Here is a 21,478-nt window from a genome sequence, read left to right on the forward strand (position 1 = left end):
GTAAGGGAAAAAAACAGTTCTATTTCGTGGGAACCCATTTTTGTACAACACTGTGATAGGGTGACAGTGTATGTATATGCATATGTACCTGTATGGAAAAGTCACAGCAAAGATGTATGTGGATACCCATCAGACTATTCAGTGTCCTCTGTGGTAGGGAAACATGCTGAGGCAAGGGAGACTTTCAGTTGAAGGCTATATATTTATGTATCATTTGAGCATTTTACAACAAGAATGTACCAATGTACTGCTTATATAATACACGTAAAGGGTTTTGACTAAAGAAAACAAAACTGCAGGTTCTTACAAAAGTGGAAGTCTTTTACATTTGTGTAACATGTTTTTCACAGCCTAATTACAACCATCTTTTTCTTTATCCCAGATAGACAGAAAAGAAAGCAATTTAAGTTGCCTAAAGCAACATTCAGACATCACCAAGCCTCCAGAAAGATGAACGATTATAAAATAATGCTTTAATAAATATACAAGGGCTTACACTGCAAATCACATGTTTTTCTACAAAGTAGGAAATACATTGGGTCACTATATGGTTTTTGGAGGTCCGCTGTTGGAATCCATGTCACCTGTATCACTTAATTCATTCACCCAATTAATATTTATTGAGCGTCTGCTATGTGCCAGGCTATCCTTATTCAATGAGAGTCAGCTGGAATTTTACAGAGCTAAATTAAAGAAGTGGTGAAGACAAGGATTAGTATTTTCAGGAAAAAGAAAAAGAAATCACCAAAAACTGCTTTTCTGCATCGCTCAGAATCTAGTATGCAGGTCTGCCAAAGCTTATTGCCTTTTATTATAATCATTTGCTTGGCCATCATGCTGTCCTGATGGACTCTGACTTCCTTGAAGGAAAAACAAATCTTTGTAGTATCTGTGGTGCCTGTATTGTGGCTTGAGTCTGTAGTACAGCAGGCATACATTCATTCATTCAATCCATCTACAAATATTTATTTGGCACCCACTACAGGTCAAGCATTGCACTAGGTCCTTAAGATATAAGATAAGTGACAGTTACTTTCCAGTTGAGGGCTGGGGGAGACAAATCACAAAAATGTAAACAATTAGAATTTCAGATTCAAACAAACTACGTAGCAAATAAACTAGAATAGAGATGGGCAGGTTGGCACTTTTGATAGGGTGTTCAGGGAAAGCTCTTAGATGATATTTAAGATGATATTTCTCAAAGATGAGAAAGGCAGCTCTGCAAACAGTCTGAAAGAAGCATTCTAAACAGAGGGACACAAGTTCACTAAAAAAGGTGCTGGAACCGGAAAGAACTTGGTCTGTTCTAGAAGCAGAAAGGAAACCAGTGTTGATGAAACAACAAAAAAAGGAGGGGTTGGTGAGGTCAGAAGAAAGTTCAGGCCCTGGTGGAGCTGTTGAAAGGTTTTAAATAACAGCGTATTTGAACCTGGTTGATGAGTTTTAAAAAAGATAAAGAAAATACTTAGGCTGCTGTGTGAGGAGAACAAACTATTAGGAAAGCAAAAGTGGAACTGGATGGATGGAATGGAGGGAGGGGAGTAGGGAGGGAGGAAATAAATGAGTGAATAAATATTAAATGTGACTACAAAGGAATAAGGCCTACGAGAGTCACTTGGCCTAGTTATTTTAGCTTAAACTGATTCTTCAGTCAAATTTCAAAAACCAAAACCAAATTACTTTGAGTGAAAGGAACACTGTTGAAATAAATTGCTTTCTAAAATGACTGCCTTGAGAAAGATAATATGCATTTAGTAATACACTGACTGGTATATTTGTTCAAAAATATACTACTGTTCTGAGGGAGACACAAGAGGGAAGAGATATGGGGACATATGTATATGTATAACTGATTCACTTTGTTATAAAGCAGAAACTAACACACCATTGTAAAGCAATTATACTCCAATAAAGATGTTAAAATATATATATATATATATGTATATACTACTGTTCTATTGTCATGATACTTCAAATACAATCACATCTTTTGACACAGCATTTCCATATCCAGAATCATATACATTGGAAGTACACAAATGCACATAGGTTTTTGAATAAAGGGTGCTCCTTGCAGCCTTATTTGAAATGGGGGGTGGAAAAAACCCAACTAAACATCTATGCATGCAAAAGTGATTTAATAGGTTATGCACATTTGTTCTACTTAATACTACATAGCTATCTAAGTAAAGGCTGCTGTCCCATTCTGACATGGAGCGATGGTCTTCTATAAGCAGTGGAAGAAATTAGGTTACCGTGTGTGCGTGCGTGTGTGTGTGTGTGTGTGTGTGTGTGTGTGTCTGTATATGAGACAAAAAATAGAGAATGGCCCAGAACTTTGCTAATTCTAGAGCCAATAGTGACATGTGGCTGTTGAGCACTTAAAATGTGACTAGTCAGAATGGAGATGTGCTCTAAATGGAAAACACTCACTGGATTGTGAAGACTTAAAATGAAAAACAACAACAACACTGTATTTCTACTGGCCTAGAAGGACTGTTCCTGGGGAGTAGGACTGGGGAGAAATTTTGATAGAGAGGACACGGAATAGGGACTTTCACCTTGAATTTAAACTCTATTTTTCAAAAAGCACTTAATTTAAAAATTTAAAAGCCAGTAGTAGGAATCCAAGCAAAATTTGTAGTTTAGTTAATAGTCACGTGCCAATGTTAAGATCTTAGTTTTGACAAATGGTACCATGGTTATATAAGCTGTTAACTGAAAAAACTGCTGAATACAGGAACTCTTTGTACTATCATTGCAATTTTTCGGCAAATCTCAAATTATTTCAAAATAAAAACCTAAAAAAAAAAAGGGAAACAAGCACTCTAACAAGATGTATTTTCTGCTTAGAGATTCTTACTCAGAGTCTCAACGTACTGTAAAGCAATTGGCTCCAAGTTAGCTTGCCCACCCAGAGTTCCTTGTAAACACATTTGCTTGAAATAAGGCAGCTAGGATAACTAAATGTCATATTCCTTAGTTCTCACCTGAAATTCCATCTATTCAGAAAACTCCTTTCTTCCCTGGTGGTTAGAGGCTGTCTGGTTGCTGCTTAGCTACCAGGAATTTTTGTTGGAGTAGGAGGCTTGCTGGAGAGAACAGGAAAGGCATCACCCCTCTGAGGACTTCACTGAGGCCTGGGCAGCTGGCAGCTTTCAAAGCCCCTCACCATTGGCTCCTTGCTTCAGCCCTCAGATTAAGGTCAAGAGATTTTTGCTAAGATCTTGTGGTGAACTTTGGGATAAAGAAATGAATAAAAAATCTACATTATTAGTATGGCAACCTTCACCTATATTTTTACAGTTGTTACTTTTTACTTAAGGGTTTCCAGAATAAAAACTAAATTCTGCATGCAAGTTAACAGGAATGGCAAGTAAAACTGGGTAATAAAATTTAAAACAGATTCAATATAGATATATGGATATAAGGATATTTCAGAACTGACCAAAAGAAGATAACACTGCATTGGAGTGTGAAATATTTCTATTTTACACAAACTAGGTGTAAAATGCATGAAAAAGTACAATTTCAAAATGTAGAAATTACAAAGGACATGTCAACTTATCATGAAGCAGGTTGTTAAGTATAGACTATAAAGCTATAATAAAATATTTTCCAAAGGTGACCCATCCACAAAACAATTATATTAAAATAATGTGGGTATTTAAACAGATGTCCCAGTGCCACCACCACACCTGAATAGCTTAAATAACTTTTTTTTTCTTTAAACATCACTGCTTTCACTGGAAAAAGAGGCACACCATAAGCAGAAGGGGTTTGACTAAGAATTTACAAAAGAAAACTACTACTAATAAAAGAGTGACTTGGAATGACCTTTATAATTAGTCAATACAACTGAAAAAAAAGATACAGGATCTAGAATCCTGAAACTCATATTGCTCCACTGCAGAGGTTTTCCACTGAAAATAGGCCAAAATCTGAGCCCTCCTGAAGCTTGAGAACCCTCCAACCAAGTGTTCCAGCTGCCCCTCTCCTTTTTCCCACTTCCCAACTGAGCCCCAGAAAAGGATGACAAAAATCTTAAAAATTACAGCACGAAGGGCATCTCTACTTACCTCTAGAAAGACTTTCTCAGTAGAAATCTGGACAGAAAATTAATTTGTATTCAGTTTTTTTTAAAATTCAAGCTTAAATGAGAATTAAATTTATATGGGACTAGGCATGAAGGGATGCCCCCAAATAAATTGATGACAGGTTAAACCACTTGGAATTTCTGCCTGGGGAATTCTAACACTAGAAGTGATAGGCAGTTAAAACACGGTAAGACCTTAATTTTTCAGTTTGAAGAGATCAAGGAGCCTCTTCTTGTACTGTGGGTCTCTATGGCAGAGCTCTGGGAGAAAAATCCTAAGCACTTCTAAGAGCAAACCACACATTCAATCTTTTTACATTGTTTTTAATTAAGTGACCACTTGCCATTGCCCAGACCCTCTGGGGTAGCTTGATAGTTTGTTACCCTTTCTGCCATCTTCTGTATTACAAATAATTGATGTAGAGTGGATCCTACCCTGAAAACCAGGGTTCCAATCTCTGCTGGAACACTCTAGACACGTCTAGAGTGCTGGCGCACTCTACTGCCCGCCTTGACCTTGAACTTAACTTATCCAAGTCTTAATTTCTTTCTATGAGGAGGAGGGTGGACAGGAAAACATTGCTACAGTATTTAAATCTATTTTTTTATTACAAAAAATGGATAAAATAATTCAAATTATAGAAGCACATAAAAGCAAAAAGTGAAACTATCTTTTGACTATTTGCCCTTGTGGAATAACCATATTAATTTGGGAATATTCTTCTGGATTATTTAAAGGCAAAAAAAAAAATTAGCATTAACTATATATACTATTCTAGAACTCTTTTTTCTTTTGACTTAGCAATATAGATTTCTCCTTTGACAAGCAACACAAGGTCTGTGAGAGTCGGGATCTTGTCTGTTTCCTTAACTGCTATATTTCTAGGAACTAAAACAGCGTCTGGCACAAAGCAGTCGACAAAAAATGTTCACTGAAAGAATGACTGACTGAATGAAATCATCCTTCCTGTCAGATCAATCAGAAGTTCTGTGGGGTCAGGGATGTGTCTATTTGGTCTCTCTCTATGATCCCAGCACCAGAGAACCTGGCACAGAGTAAGCACTTAATATTTGTTGAATTAGCAAAACAGCTCAATGATGAAGCCACCTAATTTTTTACTTGTGCCAGTGTGTTGACATACCACAATAACCAATTATTCCCCAACTGATGGAAAACATCTCTCACAAACACCATTGCAATGATCGCCTTTGTATATATATTCTTGTGTAAGGATTTTTGCAGAATAAGAATCCCTTTTGTGGGGGAATCATTAATCTGGTTCATATGTTTTCTGTGGTCCCTTCCCTCTAGAATTTCATAAATTTAAAACACTTAATTTTTCAGCTTGTTTAAAAGCTACTGCCTGGAACTTTGCAAACTGATCTCCCTGTAGAAAGCCAGTGCTTCCCAATACTGCCCAGATGCAGCCCAAACACTGCAACAGACAGGCTGCCTGCATCCTTGGTGACCAACATCTCCTGCATGCAACGCAGTAGCAGCTCAGTCATCACCTGGGGAAGGCAGTTTTCAGGCAGCGACAGGTCCCTATTGTTGATTCATTCAGCAGAAAGGGGAAAAAAGACAATAACACACTTCCAAGGGCCTGAGAGGGAAAGGATGCTGAGAAGAGCAGATGCTGGACAAGAGCAGAAAAGGGAGCTTAGGAGTATTTTTGAGTTCCCCAACAAGTGAAGCTCTGTCTGAGCTCTCCAATGGAAAAGTCTTCCCAGAAATCTACCTTTCTGCTTCTTTAATTTTTTCACTCCAAAGATGTTTAGTAAGTTTCTATCCGTATTATGTGTCAGAGCTGTGCCAAGACTGGGGAGGAAGCAAATAGGCAAGATAGACCTACTCTCTACCATCTTGGAACTGAAGCTTAAGGGCCATTGTCTTTCCATCAGGGGATCTGACAGGGACAAATACAGATGGCTGGAGCCCTTTACCTACTTTCCACCAGGAAACAGAATTTGTGTCCCAGTCACTACTTCTTCTTTTGTGAGAAACACAGCTCAAGTTCTTTCCATGAATGGAGAAGTTGGTCAGAGATCTTTCCCTCTGAGTGCACCCCAAGCAAAACCTGTCAACACACACTAAGCATACTTCCTCTTTCTCCAGGAGCACCTGCCACACCACAGGCCTTGCTGGGCAGTCTTCTTAACTTAGGCCAAGGAGAGCTGTGCACTGGCACTTACTGCCACAGAGTCAACATTCAAAGAAGCATCAACCTTGAGACTCAAAGGGAACCTTCAAGACCATCTACTCCTACTCCAATAGTTTCCGAACCTGCCATGGTTCACGGAGCTCTTTGAGAATCGGCGGCCCCTTTAGACTTCCTGTACCAAAAAAGACACGCACGTATCTCAGCACATAATTTCCCCTGTATTTTCAGAAGCTTCACGGACACACCATATAACTGAATATCTGGAATTCCAGAGACCCCATATTAAGAATTCCTACTCTCTATAAAAGCCCATTTGAGCTCTAATGCCCTGATTAGCAGCCTCCGAGTTGGGTGGCGGGAACACAGAGGTAATGTTGTGCCTGTCTAAGTACAATGCTGGTCCCAGTTCAATCCTCGGGTGAGCTACTTATCTTTAGAACATGGAAAAACTCTGCTCGGTGGCCGAGGACAGAACCTCTAAAACCAGTCAGGTGAGCCATCTCATAGTTTTCAAAGAAGATAACACCAAACCCCAAAAGGAAGTGGTGAATCTGGTGGCGTTGAAAGACAACAGCCCAGGGGTTGTCAGGACTGCTGCCCACTGCTGACGGAGCAGTAATACTTGTATGGATCCTCCATTTCATATACGTTCTCCTCAATGATATAGATGTTTTCCTCTGGATGTGTCCTCTCTCCTGCTGTATTTGCTAACCCCGAGGGAGGGAGGTTGGCCAAAGTGATGAGGCTGTGGAAATAAAGTGATGCAGTTGAGTTAAGCATCCCAGGCAACATGGAATAGAGTTAAAAGAATGGGCTTTGCTGAAAAGATAGCCACCAAGGCAGTATATGATCCTTGATCAGGTCCTGACTAGGCAGGGGAAACATAAAATAGTAATGAAAATAGTCTGGGGAATAACTGCACAAATTCAAATTAATCTGAATTTTCTTAGGTATAAAAATGGCATTGTGTTATCTAAGAGAATGTCCTTATTCTGAGGAAGTGCAGACTGAAGTGTTTAGGTGAAATGTCAAGATGTCTGAAACACCTTTACAAATGGTTCAGAAAAAAAAATATGTATGTAAATAGAGAAACAGATAAAGTAAATGTGACAAAATATTAAATGACATGCTTAGGTGAAGGGTTCTGCTGTTCCTTGCACTATTATTTCAATTATTATGTCAGCTTGAACAATTTCAAAAAGTAAAAGAAATGAATGTGTTATGGATCCAATGAGACTTGAGTTCAAATTCTGCCTCTGTTGCTTTCCACCCACGTGATCTTGGGTAAGTTGAATTTGCTGTTTTCATTTATTCATTCAAGAACTATTTAACGTGTTTATACTGTTCTATGCATCAAGAGATGCAACAGTGAACAAAACACAAAAATCCCCTAGAGGCTGTATATTAGTAAACTTAGTGTCTCAGGGTCCTCCTCTATAAAATGGGAATAAGTACTCTATCTCACAGGGCTGCTGTAAGGAACGTTTATTCATTCAATCCTCAAATATCAAACGCATACTAAGAATTAGGTGTGTGCTAGGAGATACAGTTGTTAATGTGGCAGACAAGTTCCTAATTTTCTATGGAGTTTACATTTATAGGTGGAGATGAACATTAACCAAATAATTTCATAAAGAATGAATTATTGCATGTAAATATTACCTATTGATATTACCACATTTCAAGTTTCAGCTCTAATAAAGAATACTGACACAGAAAATATAAAGCCATTGATAATTAAATATTTTATTTGATCTTATTTGACTTTTTTACTGCAGACTATTTTGTCTTCATAACTATACGATCTAGATTTAGTCTAAAATTATTAGTGGTTTAGGGAGTATGCAGTGGACAGAATCACTTTTTTCTTGAAAGTTTTTAGAACAATACCTATGGTTAGGCCTCATCCCCAAAGATTCTGATTTATTTGCTCTGGGGTTGACAATAGTATGCTTAAGTGCCCTGGATGATTCTAATAGGCAATCAGAGTTAAGAAGAGCTGGGCTGGGTTGTAAAAGCCCTGAGAGTAGATTCTGAGTTTCTTGTTCACGTCTATAAACCAGTGGCCACCCAGAACCCGGATGTAGTAAGTACTCAATCAGCTGAAGGGTCAGTTCACTGAAAAAGCCCTTTAATCAGAAATATATAAGCATTTCCTATCAATGGGAGACAAATTCTCTACCTGAACTTTAGGACTAAAGAAGCTAGAGGGATTAGGGATCAAGAATAAAACCGAGCAGCATGTTAAATTTGCATTTCATAAATCTAGGCCTAAAGCAAAAAGGAAGTAGTAAAAATTTAGATCCCAAAGTCTCAGGGTAGGACTTCTAAGAGCAAAGATCAAAGCCCAAATTAGAGTAGGAATATCCAAGATTCCCACCTTCTACTACTGCACGCATTATTCTTACCTTAAATTTTGTATCTTCTCTTTGCTATCAGAATACCCTAGGTAAAAAGGCGAAGAAAAGTCAATTTAAAATGCTTTCATAAAGTAAATGAGATAAATAAAATGAGCTAACTGGAGGCAAAGATTGTTTAGGGAAGTCTGGTCTACCTATTAGATTGAATTAAATCAAACCACTGATATGCGTCTTGATTTATTACATAAACTATGCTGAAAGTAATGAAGGTGCATTTTTCATATTTAACAAATGTAGGGAGCGCCCACTACGTGTCTGGTAGTATGCTAAGCACCAGGGACACAAAGGTGAACTGTGAGCCCTGACATCATGAAACTTGTCTTCTAGTGAGAGAGGCATTTAAGAAAAAAAAAGTAAGTGGGAAAAATAAAATAATTTCAAATTGTGATGTAATAGAAAGAAAAGTATTGCAGCAAAATGGATGGGCCTAGAGATTATCATACTGAGTGAAGTAAATCAGACAAAGACAAATATTATATGATGTCACACATGTGACATCTAAAAAATAATACAAATGGATTTATTTATAAAACAGGAACAGACACAGAAAACAAACTTATGGTTACCAAAGGGAAGGGGGGGTAGGGATAAATTAGGGGTTTGGGAATAACAGATACACACCACTATAAATAAAATAAACAACAGGGATTTACTGTATAGCAAGGGAGCTATACTCAATTTTTTTTTTTTTTGGTACGCGGGCCTCTCACTGCTGTGGCCTCTCCTGTTGCGGAGCACAGGCTCCGGACGCGCAGGCTCAGCGGCCATGGCTCACGGGCCCAGCCGCTCTACGGCCTGTGAGATCTTCCCAGACCGGGGCACGAACCCGTGTCCCCTGCATCAGCAGGTGGACCGTCAACCACTGCGCCACCAGGGAAGCCCTCAATATCTTATAATAACCTATAATGGAAAAGAATCTGAAAAAATATATCTATATATTTTATATATATATAACTGAAATCACTTTGCTGTATACCTGAAACTAACACAATATTGTAAATCAACTGTATTTCAATTTTTAAAAAAAACAACAATGCACTGGAATAGATAATCAAGAAGGTAATCAGGAAAGAATTCTCAAAAGAAATGATCTTTACGCTCAGTTCTGAAAGAAGAGAATGAGTCAGCCAAATGAAAAGCCGGGGTGAGCATTCTGGATCGAGTAAAGCCCTGGTAAAGATAGTAGTGAGTGGCTGAAACTGAAAGCATGGCTGGAATAAGAGAGTGGCACAAGGTAAGGTCTAAGAGGGAGGCTGGGCTAGATACTATAGGACCTTCTAAGTCATAATCAGGAGTTTGGATTTTATTCTAAGACATAGGAAATAACTGAAGGCCAGAAATATGATCTGACTGGGTTTTAAGACAATCACTCTGGCTGCTGTGTGGAGAATGAATTAAAAGGAGGTATGAAAAAATGAGGAGGTAAGTAGAGAACTGCCTCAGAGTAAGGAGGTGAAAGAGAGATGCAGAATTACGAATGGATTTTAGATATGATTTGGAGAAAGTGCAGGAAAGTGAAGTTGGATTGTGTATTAGGAGTGATGAAAGAGGGGATTCAAGGATGGCTTCTGGCTCTCTGGCTTAAGCAACCAGATGTATGATAATGAAACACTATGATGAAGAAGATCAGGGAGGGGGAGGTTGGGTTCTAAAAAGGTGGAATATAGACTCTAGAGCTCCTTTCTTGACACAACGTGGGACACATCTAAGTGGAGATAACAACTGGACAGCTGGCCAATCAGTATCAACACCTTTGAGTGCTGGAGAGAGAAATTAAGGATGACATTTAAGTCTATGGGAATATAGGTCGTCATCAGCCAGAGGGCATGGAGAGAGGAAAAGGGCCAGCCCTGGGGAATCACAACATCTAAAGATCATGCTGAAGAAGAGAAAATAACAAAAATGACCGAAAGGTGTGGCTAGTGAAGACACTGGTGTTTCAGAAGCCAAGAGAAGGAAGACTTTTTAGAATGAGTGAGAATCAACTTAGTTATTGCTGAAAGGCGTACTACAATGAAGACAGAGGTATCTACAGGATTTAGCAAAATGGAGGTCACTGGTGAGCTTGACTGAAACTATTTCCATGGCACTTCAGGTGTAGAAGCTAAATTGGGAGGGGGCGTGGTTAAAGAGTGTGGAGGGGTGAGAGGTCGGAACAACTCATCTGAGAAATACGGCTGTAAAGGAGAGCAGAGAAATGGGAGTCACTGGAGAGAAATGTGTGAACTAGGCCATATTTTTATACTAATAAAAATAGCATAAACAGGAATGGAGAGAGAGATGATTCTGGAGAAAGTGATCAAAGGAAGAACGAAGTCTTGGCTGAGGCAAAGTGGTTGAAACAGGCTTTTAATACTACATCAGTGCAGTGAGAGGCGAGGGAGATTTGAGCATCAATGAAGTATGTGATGCTCATCTCAGACAGTGCACTAGAAACATACAGGATTGCTGGGCATTACTGAGTACCAATTTATGGCTTTGATGTCATGACTTAAAAACCTATCACCTTGGTTGTATGATTTTCTCCAGCAACTTCTAGGGAAAAGACTGCAGATCGAATACAACTTTCCCATCTATTCCTCCATGTAGTCATGTTTTGGGAGTAATCATATGTGTGCACAAAACATGACTTCTCCCACTCCTCATCACCCTGCTTGCATACCCTCTACACAAACCAGAACAGTCCCTAATATCCAGGCCTCGGCAAAACTCAAAAAGCAGGTGTGGTCATTGCTCCTTATCAACCTGTAGACTCCATATTCATGTGGTCAATTTCCAAACTCCACTGCTATCTCTCCATAAACCCAGGTAAGTGGGGTGAGTAGCTTCTTCCTCTCAGCAATCCATTTACCATTAATGGCTGAGTAACAAAATGGTGAGCAAGACAGCCCCAGTTTCAAATCCTCTATCAATTAACTGTGTAGCTTTGGGCAAGTTACTTAACCTTTTAGCACACTGGTTCTCCAACTGGTACATGAGAATAATATTAGTACCTTTCTCAACAGGGTAGTTATGAGGATTTAATGCACATAAAGCACTTGGCAGCTTCAAGCCACACAGGATGAGCAACTCATCCCAGTTTTCCCTGGACTGTTCCAGTTTTAGCACTGAAAACCCACACATTAGGAACCTCCTTCAATCCTGGGAAAATTTGGAATGGTTTGTAACCCTACACATAGTTGATGTTTATGTATTAGTAAGAAAAGCTGATAAAATAATAGTGGTATAAGGCCTTGGTCTCTGCACCAAAGAGAAGAGAATATATCACAGTTATAAAAGTATGTGAGGCTTTCGGGGTGATGGAAGTGTTTGGGCATTGATTGCGGTGATGGTTTCCTGGGTGAAACCATCTATTGAAATTCATCAAGTTGAACACACTTTAAATATACAGTTTATTGCATATAAATCATACTTAATTTTTTTTAATGAAGATAAGTAACTTAGAAATAAAATATGTGTGCTGAGTGTCACAATGGAGGAAAATACAAACGCTGCGACTCTGGGCATGACCCAGTGTTAAAGGAACCTGCTACCCCTCTTTAAAGAACCATGCCTGAGAAATAAATAAGATAGAAAAATGCACAGAAGAAAGTGATTGTCGTTGTTGTGCTTCCTAATAAAACTGGACATGTTCATGAATTAAAAAGGTTTATTTTCTTAACAAAAGATAAAAAAACAGGTACTAGAATCAACCTGCTTGAATTCGAATTCCAGCTTTGCCACTTATTGATTCTGAAACCTTGAGAAAACCTTGAAAGCTTACTGTCTCTAAACGTTACTCTCCTCTGCTATGAGAATAGGAATAACAGTGCTATCCACCTTATATGAGATGGTGACAATAATAAATATAAAACATGCCTGTTACATGGTAAGCACTGAATAAAAATGAGCTATTATTATTGTTGAGGTTTGGAAGGACTAAAGAGTATTTATTCTAATCACCTGTAGGTATAAATATAAACTAATAGTTCTATCTTAGGCTTGTGTTGGTTCCTATATTAACAGTTCCTTATCAGATGGAGAGAGAAGCACCATCAAATGACTTACATTTGAGAATTACAGCACCAGAGATAAGAACGAGAGCCAGCCCAGCAGAAACCCCTGCTCCGATGTAGAGGCCTATTCTGGTGGTGGCGCCCATGTCTTGTAACTCATTAGCCAGTGTGGATATTTCCTATGGAAACACAAACAGAATTGCAGCAAATGACCAGAAATCCATTGTCTGCCCAGCCAGTCTCATGACTTATGCATGGGACCATCCCTTTCACAGTATCTCAGGAACACAGGGACCTTGAAATGACTCATGATCTGTCCCCTTCTAGACAAGCCTCAAACCACCCAAAGAAAGGGATTAGCTGAATCTTTGGAGTTAGCAAGGGAATAAGAGGTGCCTGTCTGTGCTGTGGGTGGAGAAGCAGCCTTAGTAAATGGACTCCCCTTTCCTCACATAAAAAGTGGGGCCCTGTTCATTGATGATTCCCTGGTGTTCCCAGGGAGTTTCAGAGTGGTCTAAATTTGGTGTCTTGCCATGAAACCCCAACTTTCACAGAAAGACAGTGATTTAAAAGCTAGGAATTTGCAGCCAGACTGTCTTGGGTTCAAATCCCAGTTCTGTCACCAAAGAGCTGTGTCATCAGGAAGAGCTGTGTAGAGTTATCAGGAAAATTAAGTGACGAAAACCAGAAAATGCTTGGCACAGAGCCTGGTACAGGATAAATCTCAATCAGTGGTAGCTATTATTGCTATTGCTCTAATTAATTAGATATTTTGTTAACTCAGTCACAGCGAACATACTGCTTCTAAAATTTCACTTCATGTTCCTCCTTTAAAAAGAGTAATGGTAAACACTTTTAAAACAACGTCAAGGAATTAAGTCTTCCATTTATTCAACAGACATTTACTGCAGGAGTGCACCGTGCAAGGTCACTTGCAGTAAGCACTGTGGGCACACAGAGGTACTGAAAAGGCAGACCTGGATTGCAAAGAAGACAGGACAAGCAAAAAATGCTTGACACTGAGTCAGAGATTGAGGTAAATGAATGCAGACTCCTGGATACGTCCTCAAAGAATTTTCCAGTCACTGCTATCAGGTTGTTCTCTAATGCAGTGGTCCCCAACCTTTTTGGCGTTTCAAGGAAGACAATTTTTCCACAGACGGGGGTTGGGGGGGATGGAGGGGGGATGCTTCAGGCGGTAACACGAGCGATGGGGAGCGATGGGGAGCGGCAGATGAAGCTTTCGCCCGCTGCTCACCTCCTGCTGTGCAGCCCAGTTCCTAACAGGCCGCAGACCAGTACCAGTCCACGGCCCGGGGATTGGGGACCTCTGTTTTAGTGGTTTTCCCTTTTACTCTGAGAAGGTGGGAGACACTAAAATGGTGGTCGATTAAAATACTGCTTTATTTTTAGTTAGATACCTAAGTTTTTGGCTTAGAATATTCTTGCCTGGTGTCTTATCATAAATAAATAAATTTAAACAAACAATCTTTGTCATTAGGGTTGCAATGGAAGCAAGGAGAAACATACTCTGGGGTGATGGAGGGTGTCCGAACCCTCCACAGTGGTATACAGCTGTGAAATTTGAGAATAAGGACAAAATGCTAATGCTTCTTCCTTTTGGTTTTCCAGCACCTACTATGCGACAGGCACTTTACATGCATCACCCCACTCCATCCTTACAACAGGACTTGCAGTTACAACAGTTATCAGCAACATGTTACAGCCAAGGAACCTGAAGCCAAGGGAGATTAAGGCATTTTCCCCCAAGGAATGAGTGGGCAGGAAGGAAGTCTAAAGCCATACTTTTTTTCCTCTGAGTTGAGCATAAGGTCAGCTCACACACACAGTTACTCACTGTTTGATTTTTATCATGGAGGGTCTCCAGTGTCTGTGTCTCTGCCACAAAGAAGAAAAATAGCCAGTAGAACAGTTAAGAATGCTTTCTTTTATATGAGTTTTTTTAAATCTTAAAAGCTACCTATAATCCTATTTGAAATTAATTCTACTCCATTATCTTCACAATAATTAACTGAGAGACAAACAAAACTTACTGAACACTTACAAATCAACTTCAGGATGACCACATTTTTTTCGTCCAGATGATGTACCCAACTACTTATGTTCTATGAATTGGAGACTTCTTCCAGGAAAACCTATTTTGAATATGTGGTTTGTTGTGTCCTCAGGGCCCTAAAGAGGTCTTCAAAATTCCAACAACACTGATGACACAGAGGCAGGCATTATAATGAGACTTTTTTTAGATCAAATAACTGTTCTCTAATATTTATTTTGTTCATTTTTTTAATTGAAGTATAGTTGATTTACAATGTTGTGTTAGTTTCAGGTGTACAGCAAAGTGACTCAGAATATATATATATTCTTTTTCAGATTCTTTTCCCTTATAGGTTATTACAAAATATTGAGTATAGTTATACTTATACTATATAATATATATAGCTTATATATTATAGTTATATAGCTATACAGTAGGTCCTTGTTAATTATCTGTTTTACATATAGTAGTGTGTATATGTTAATCCCCAACTCTTAATTTATCCCTCCCTTCTCCTTCCCCTTTGGTAACCATACGTTTGTTTTCTATGTCTGTAGGTCTATTTCTGTTTTGTAAATAAGTTCGTATGTATCATTTTTTTTAGATTCCACATATAAGTGATATCATATGATATTTGCCTTTCTCTGTCTGGCTTACTTCACTTAGTATGATAATCTCAAAGTCCACCCATGTTGCTGCAAATGGCATTATTTCATCCTTTTTTATGACTGAGTAATATTCCATTGTACAAATGTCCATCAACAGATGAATGGATAAAGAAGATGTGGCATGGTTAGAATTTGAAAGGTAACGAAAGTTAATTTTCTTTAAAAAAAATTTAACATTTACTCATTAAGAGTGAGACAGGGTATTTTGTTCCCTAAAAAATTGAAAATAATAATAACTGTAACTATAATTTGCCATGAACAGGCATTGTACTAAATTCTTCAAGGGAAGTATCTCATTTAGCGTTCAAAACAACTATCTTAAAGTAGGGACTATTAGTCCCATTACAGAGATGAAGAAGCTGAGAATTAGGAAGCTAAGTGACTTACCCAAAGTCACACAGCTTAGTGAATAACAGAAATGGCCTTCCAATTTAGGTCCACGTGGCTTTAAGCACACACTCTTAACTGTGCTGCCTCCAACAAGGCTCATCTCGGCACTGTGATGATGAAGCCTCCACACTGCCCAGCTGCCAGCTCACCTTCTTTCCTTTTTATTCATTTAGTTAGTCATCTGCCTATCCATTCGATGAACATGTACTACACCCCCACTCTATGCCAGGCACAGGGGACAGGGACAGAACAGTGAACAAGATGCGCACAGGCCCTGACCTCGTAAACACTGCATTCTAAAAACCAATAAGTTGTCAGCTTTGGGAAGATTAAGCATGCCAACGTATTTTTCTGTGTGAGTCAGAGGATCTGAAACTTTCTAAATGTCAAGGTCACTTTCTGGAAGCTTAGAAGTCTAAACCTTTTAATGTAGAACTGGTTTACAGACTCTGATTTTAATATTATAAAAGCATATTCTCAGCCTAAAGTTTAAAAAAAAAAAAAAAAAGGAAAGGAAAGAGATTATCTTCCACTTACCTTAGCTCCTATTTCCCAAAAGGAATTTAAAAATCACACTGGTGGAACTACTAAGTAAACATGTATCTTAACCACACACAACATTTTCTAGTGTAAATCCAGTTTCTGCTTCCCTATAGTTACTTTTCTTGGCTTAAATGGTAAGACTGTCTAACTTTTTTTTTTTTAATTTCATTTTACACTGAAAATGATCAATAAAATAGAGCACTGTTGGGTTATCACACCTTATTTTCACATAGGTAGACATCAACCAAGATGGGTGGGACAGTTGGAGAAAGTTACAATGTTTTTCCTTGAGGACCCGAGACTGGGGGGTGGGGGGAGACAACAATGGGGGAGGCACGTGATGATTTTAAAAGTATATAAATTTAATAGTTACCATCGAGCATGTATTATGTGCCAGACATGGTGCTTCACACTTTATGTGCACAATATCTTTTAATCTTCACCACAATAGGTAGGTACTGTTATTTTCTCAATTTTTAAATAAAGAAACTGAGTCTCAGAGAAGTACTTTGTCCAAATCACACAGCTATTAACTGGCAAATCTGAGATTCAAACCAAGTCTACCTCCGAAGCTAAGGATTCATCCATGATCCAGTCCTGCCTTCTTCAGGTGGAAGAGAGATTGCATTTATTCTGTGCTCAAAGTGGGTTTAGGAGCTTCAAAGACCCTTGGGACTCCTACTTGTTAAGGCTCCTCTCCACTTTATAGCAAGCATATTAAATGTACCCACATTACTCAGCCATAAAAAGAAATGAAATTGAGTTATTTGTAGTGAGGTGGATGGACCTAGAGTCTGCCATACAGAGTGAAGTAAGTCAGAAAGAAAAACAAGGAACAAGACAAGGTTGTCCACTCTCACCACTATTATTCAACATAGTTTTGGAAGCTTTAGCCACAGCAATCAGAGAAGAAAAAGAAATAAAAGGAATCCAAATTGGAATAGAAGACGTAAAGCTGTCACTGCAGATGACAGGATACACAGAGAATCCTAAAGATGCTACTAGAAAACTACTAGAGCTAATCAATGAATTTGGTAAAGTAGCAGGATACAAAATTAATGCACAGAAATCTCTTGCATTCCTATACACTAATGATGAAAAATCTGAAAGAGAAATCAAGGAAACACTCTCATTTACTATTGCAACAAAAAGAATAAAATAACTAGGAATAAACCTACCTAAGGAGACAAAAGACCTATATGCAGAAAACTATAAGACACTGATGAAAGCAATTAAAGATGATACAAACAGATGGAGAGAGATACCATGTTCTTGGATTGGAAGAATCAACATTGTGAAAATGACTACACTACCCAAAGCAATCTTCAGATTCAATGCAATCCCTATCAAACTACCAAGGGCATTTTTCACAGAACTAGAACAAAAAATTTCACAATTTGTATGGAAACACAAAAGACCCCAAAAAGCCAAAGCAATCTTGAGAAAGAAAAACAGAGTTGGAGGAATCAGACTCCCTGACTTCAGCCTATACTACAAAGCTACAGTAATCAAGACAGTATGGTACTGGCACAAAAACAGAAATATAGATCAATGGAACAGGACAGAAAGCCCAGAGATAAACCCACACACATATGGTCACCTTATTTTTGATAAAGGAGACAAGAATATACGATGGAGAAAAGACAGCCTTTTCAATAAGTGGTGCTGGGAAAACTGGACAGCTACATGTAAAAGAATGAAATTAGAACACTCCCTAACACCATACACAAAAATAAGCTCAAAATGGATTAAAGACCTAAATGTGAATGGCCTAAATGTAAGACCAGACACTATAAAACTCTTAGAGGAAAACACAGGCAGAACACTCTATGACATAAATCACAGCAATATCCTTTTTGACCCACCTCCTAGAGAAATGGAAATAAAAACAAAAATAAACAAATGAGGCCTAATAAAACTTAAAAGCTGGGCTTCCCTGGTGGCTCAGTGGTTGAGAGTCCGCCTGCTGATGCAGGGGACACGGGTTCGTGCCTCAGTCCGGGAAGATCCCACATGCCACGGAGTGGCTGGGCCCGTGAGCCATGGCCACTGAGCCTGCGCATCCGGAGCCTGTGCTCCGCAATGGGAGAGGCCATAACAGTGAGAGGCCCGCGTACCGGAAAAAAAAAAAAAAAAAAAACTTAAAAGCTTTTTCACAGCAAAGGAAACCATAAACAAGACAAAAAGACAACCCTCAGAATGTGAGAAAATACTTGCAAATGAAGCAACTGACAAAGGATTAATCTCCAAAATTTACAAGTAGCTCATGCAGCTCAATGTCAACAAAACAAACAACCCAATCCAAAAATGGGCAGAAGACCTAAATAGACATTTCTCCAAAGAAGATATACAGATTGCCAACAAGCACATAAAAGAATGCTCAACATCACTAATCATTAGAGAAATGCAAATCAAACCTACAATGAGGTATCACCTCACACCAGTCAGAATGACCATCGTCAAAAAATCTACAAACAATAAATGCTGAAGAGTGTGTGGAGAAAAGGGAACCCTCTTGCACTGTTGGTGGGAATGTAAATTGATACAGCCACTATGGAGAACAGTATGGAGGTTCCTTAAAAAACTAAAAATGGAACTACCATTCAACCCAGCAATCCCACGACTGGGCATATATCCTGAGAAAACCATAATTCAAAAAGAGTCACGTACCACAATGTTCTTTGCAGCTCTATTTACAATAGCCAGGACACGGAAGCAACCTAAGTGTCCATCAACAGATGAATGGATAAAGAAGATGTGGCACATATATACAATGGAATATTACTCAGCCATAAAAAGAAATGAAATTGAGTTATTTGAAGTGAGGTGGATGGACCTAGAGTCTGTCATACTGAGTGAAGTAAGTCAGAAAGAGAAAAACAAATACCGTATGCTAACACATATATAGAACCTAAAGGAAAAAAAAATGGTTCTGAAGAACCTAGGGGCAGGACAGGAATAAAGACACAGACGTAGAGAATGGACTTGAGGACACGGGGAGGGGGAAGGGTAAACTGGGATGAAGTGAGAGAGTGGCATGGACATATATACACTACCAAATGTAAAATAGATAGCTAGTGGGAAGCAGCCACATAGCACAGGGAGATCAGCTTGCTGCTTTGTGTCCACCTAGAGGGATGGGATAGGGAGGGCGGGAGGGAGACACAAGAGGGAGGGAATATGGGGATATATGTATAGGTATAGCTGATTCACTTTGTTATACAGCAGAAACTACCACAACATTGTAAAGCAATTATACTGCAATAAAGATGTTATAAAAAATTAAAAAAAAAAAAAGGATTGCAAAACTGAAAAAAAAGTACCCACATTACACACTAAAGAAAAGGTGTAACTACACACAAGTTGACTTGCATGTAACTAACTGAAATAATATTACATATTATAGTCATGTCATTAAATACTAATTAATTTCAATTTTCCATTTGATTTTCACAGTTTGGAGCCATTGCCTTTCTTTGTTTAAGTATTTTCTCAGGCCTTTGAAAAGCTCAGAGATTGTAGGTGCTCTGCCTATATTCTCAGATGCAAAAGATGGCTCCATTTCTGTTGCCCTAAAGGGAAGGAACAAACAAGTAAAAACTGAAAGGAAGGACACTTCTGGTTATGGTATAGACACTTCTAAAAAAACACGCACTGTGTTGTGAGGAAGCTACCTCTCCATCTCAGAAGGTGTGTAAGCATACAGCAAATGCCAACTTGGGAGTGATGTTGTAAAGAACCTCGAAACACGAGATGGGAAAGTGGGATCCTTCAAGTCTCTTCTAGGTCTACAGTTGTAGGATTCTTTAAAATATAACAATGGCATATGATGAACACATGTATGATTTGGTTAGCCCACTACGTGGGCGATCATCTGTTTCCACCATATTTAATTTCCTCACTAATTTCGTAAAAGATGTTGGCTACCAGTGACTAAAGAACCACCAAAGATTCAACCTCTAGAGAGCTGATGTTAATATCTATAATAATAATTAATATTTGAGTGCTTTCTCTGGGCCAGGCACTATGCTGAGTGCTTTACATACACGATCACATCAATCTTTACAACAATCTTATGACATAGGCACTGGAATTACCCTCATTGTAGAGGTAAGGAAATTGAGCCTCACAGAGTTTGAGCAACATAACTGAGTTCATGAAACTAATACAAAAAGCTGACATTAGAACCCATCCTGCCTGTCACTGACATACTTAACCACAATCTCATTCTGCCTCTGAATCTTACCGATAATGACAATAACTAACATGTATTGAGTAGGTACCATGATCAGACACTGGGCTAAGCACTTTAGACACGCTTCCTTATTTAAATCTGAGATTTATGAGATTAGGATTTGGAATTTACCTATTATTAACCTCATTTTACAGAATGAAAGACTGAGCTCCAGAGAGTTTAGGGAGACCAGGACTCTGACAGGAAATATTTAAGATTAACCTCCCTGATCAACGTGACCTGAGGTCTGCTCTTTCGACCCTATCTTCTCTTCCAAAGCGGCAGGGAAAAGTCCTTGTTGAATTAGTTGAAGAATTTAGCTGCTCCTTCTGAGGTCAAAATCTGAGGAAGATGATGGACTTTATTCCAATTAGAAGGGATTCTTGAAATCACCTAATCCAGATTACACCAAACATGGACTGGAGTCAGTTCATGAAAACATCACCAGTCCAGGAGTAAATCAGAAAATAATAAGGACAGCGTAATGAGTTTTTCATTAGATTAAACATATTTAATTTAAAACTGTCCTTTTTTTTTAATGCAGGGGTGGCAATAGTAGAAATTTTTCTTTCCTTGTTTGGCAAAATACATAGCTCATCAAAATTCTTTTTTGGGGGTTGGGAATTATACTGGGTGGTGAGATCCAAAAGTCTCTGAACCCATACCTCAGACAGAAGAGGAAGTTGCTTTCCAGAGAGGTGAAAGGCTTTGGCCCAGGTCTGAGGGCTACTCCTGACTAATTTAGAACCCTAACCCAGGGCTCCTTTTTCCCAGCACAAATTTACTTCCACCACCTCCCTCACCTCAAACACTATCTTGGGTGCACAATTTGAGAAAACTCAAACTGTTTTCTCATGTTTTCCCCATATTCAAAATCCTCTTAACTCAGAAACCAACTAAAGGCTTCCTCCTAG

The 21,478-nt window shown here is 38.8% G+C and overlaps 1 protein-coding gene across 1 annotated transcript in view; it reads right to left on the minus strand.

Annotated features, from left to right (window-relative positions):
- Nucleotides 1–453: 453 nt before the first annotated feature.
- The window catches only part of HAVCR2 (hepatitis A virus cellular receptor 2), a 37,718-nt gene continuing 16,693 nt past the window's right edge, over nucleotides 454–21,478 (minus strand). Inside the window, exons 4-7 of the mRNA XM_022590237.2 lie at nucleotides 14,532–14,572; nucleotides 12,726–12,852; nucleotides 8,667–8,703; nucleotides 454–7,003 (exon numbers count right to left, since the gene is read on the minus strand). Of these exons, the coding sequence (XP_022445945.1) occupies nucleotides 6,844–7,003; nucleotides 8,667–8,703; nucleotides 12,726–12,852; nucleotides 14,532–14,572 (365 nt within the window). The 3' untranslated portion in view covers nucleotides 454–6,843. The remainder of the gene's footprint in view (nucleotides 7,004–8,666; nucleotides 8,704–12,725; nucleotides 12,853–14,531; nucleotides 14,573–21,478) is intronic.

This window comes from Delphinapterus leucas, chromosome 3 (assembly GCF_059928025.1).
Source record: "Delphinapterus leucas isolate spDelLeu-1000000601 "Yukka" chromosome 3, BTC_Dleu_Yukka2, whole genome shotgun sequence".
NCBI classification, from domain to species: Eukaryota; Metazoa; Chordata; class Mammalia; order Artiodactyla; family Monodontidae; genus Delphinapterus; species Delphinapterus leucas.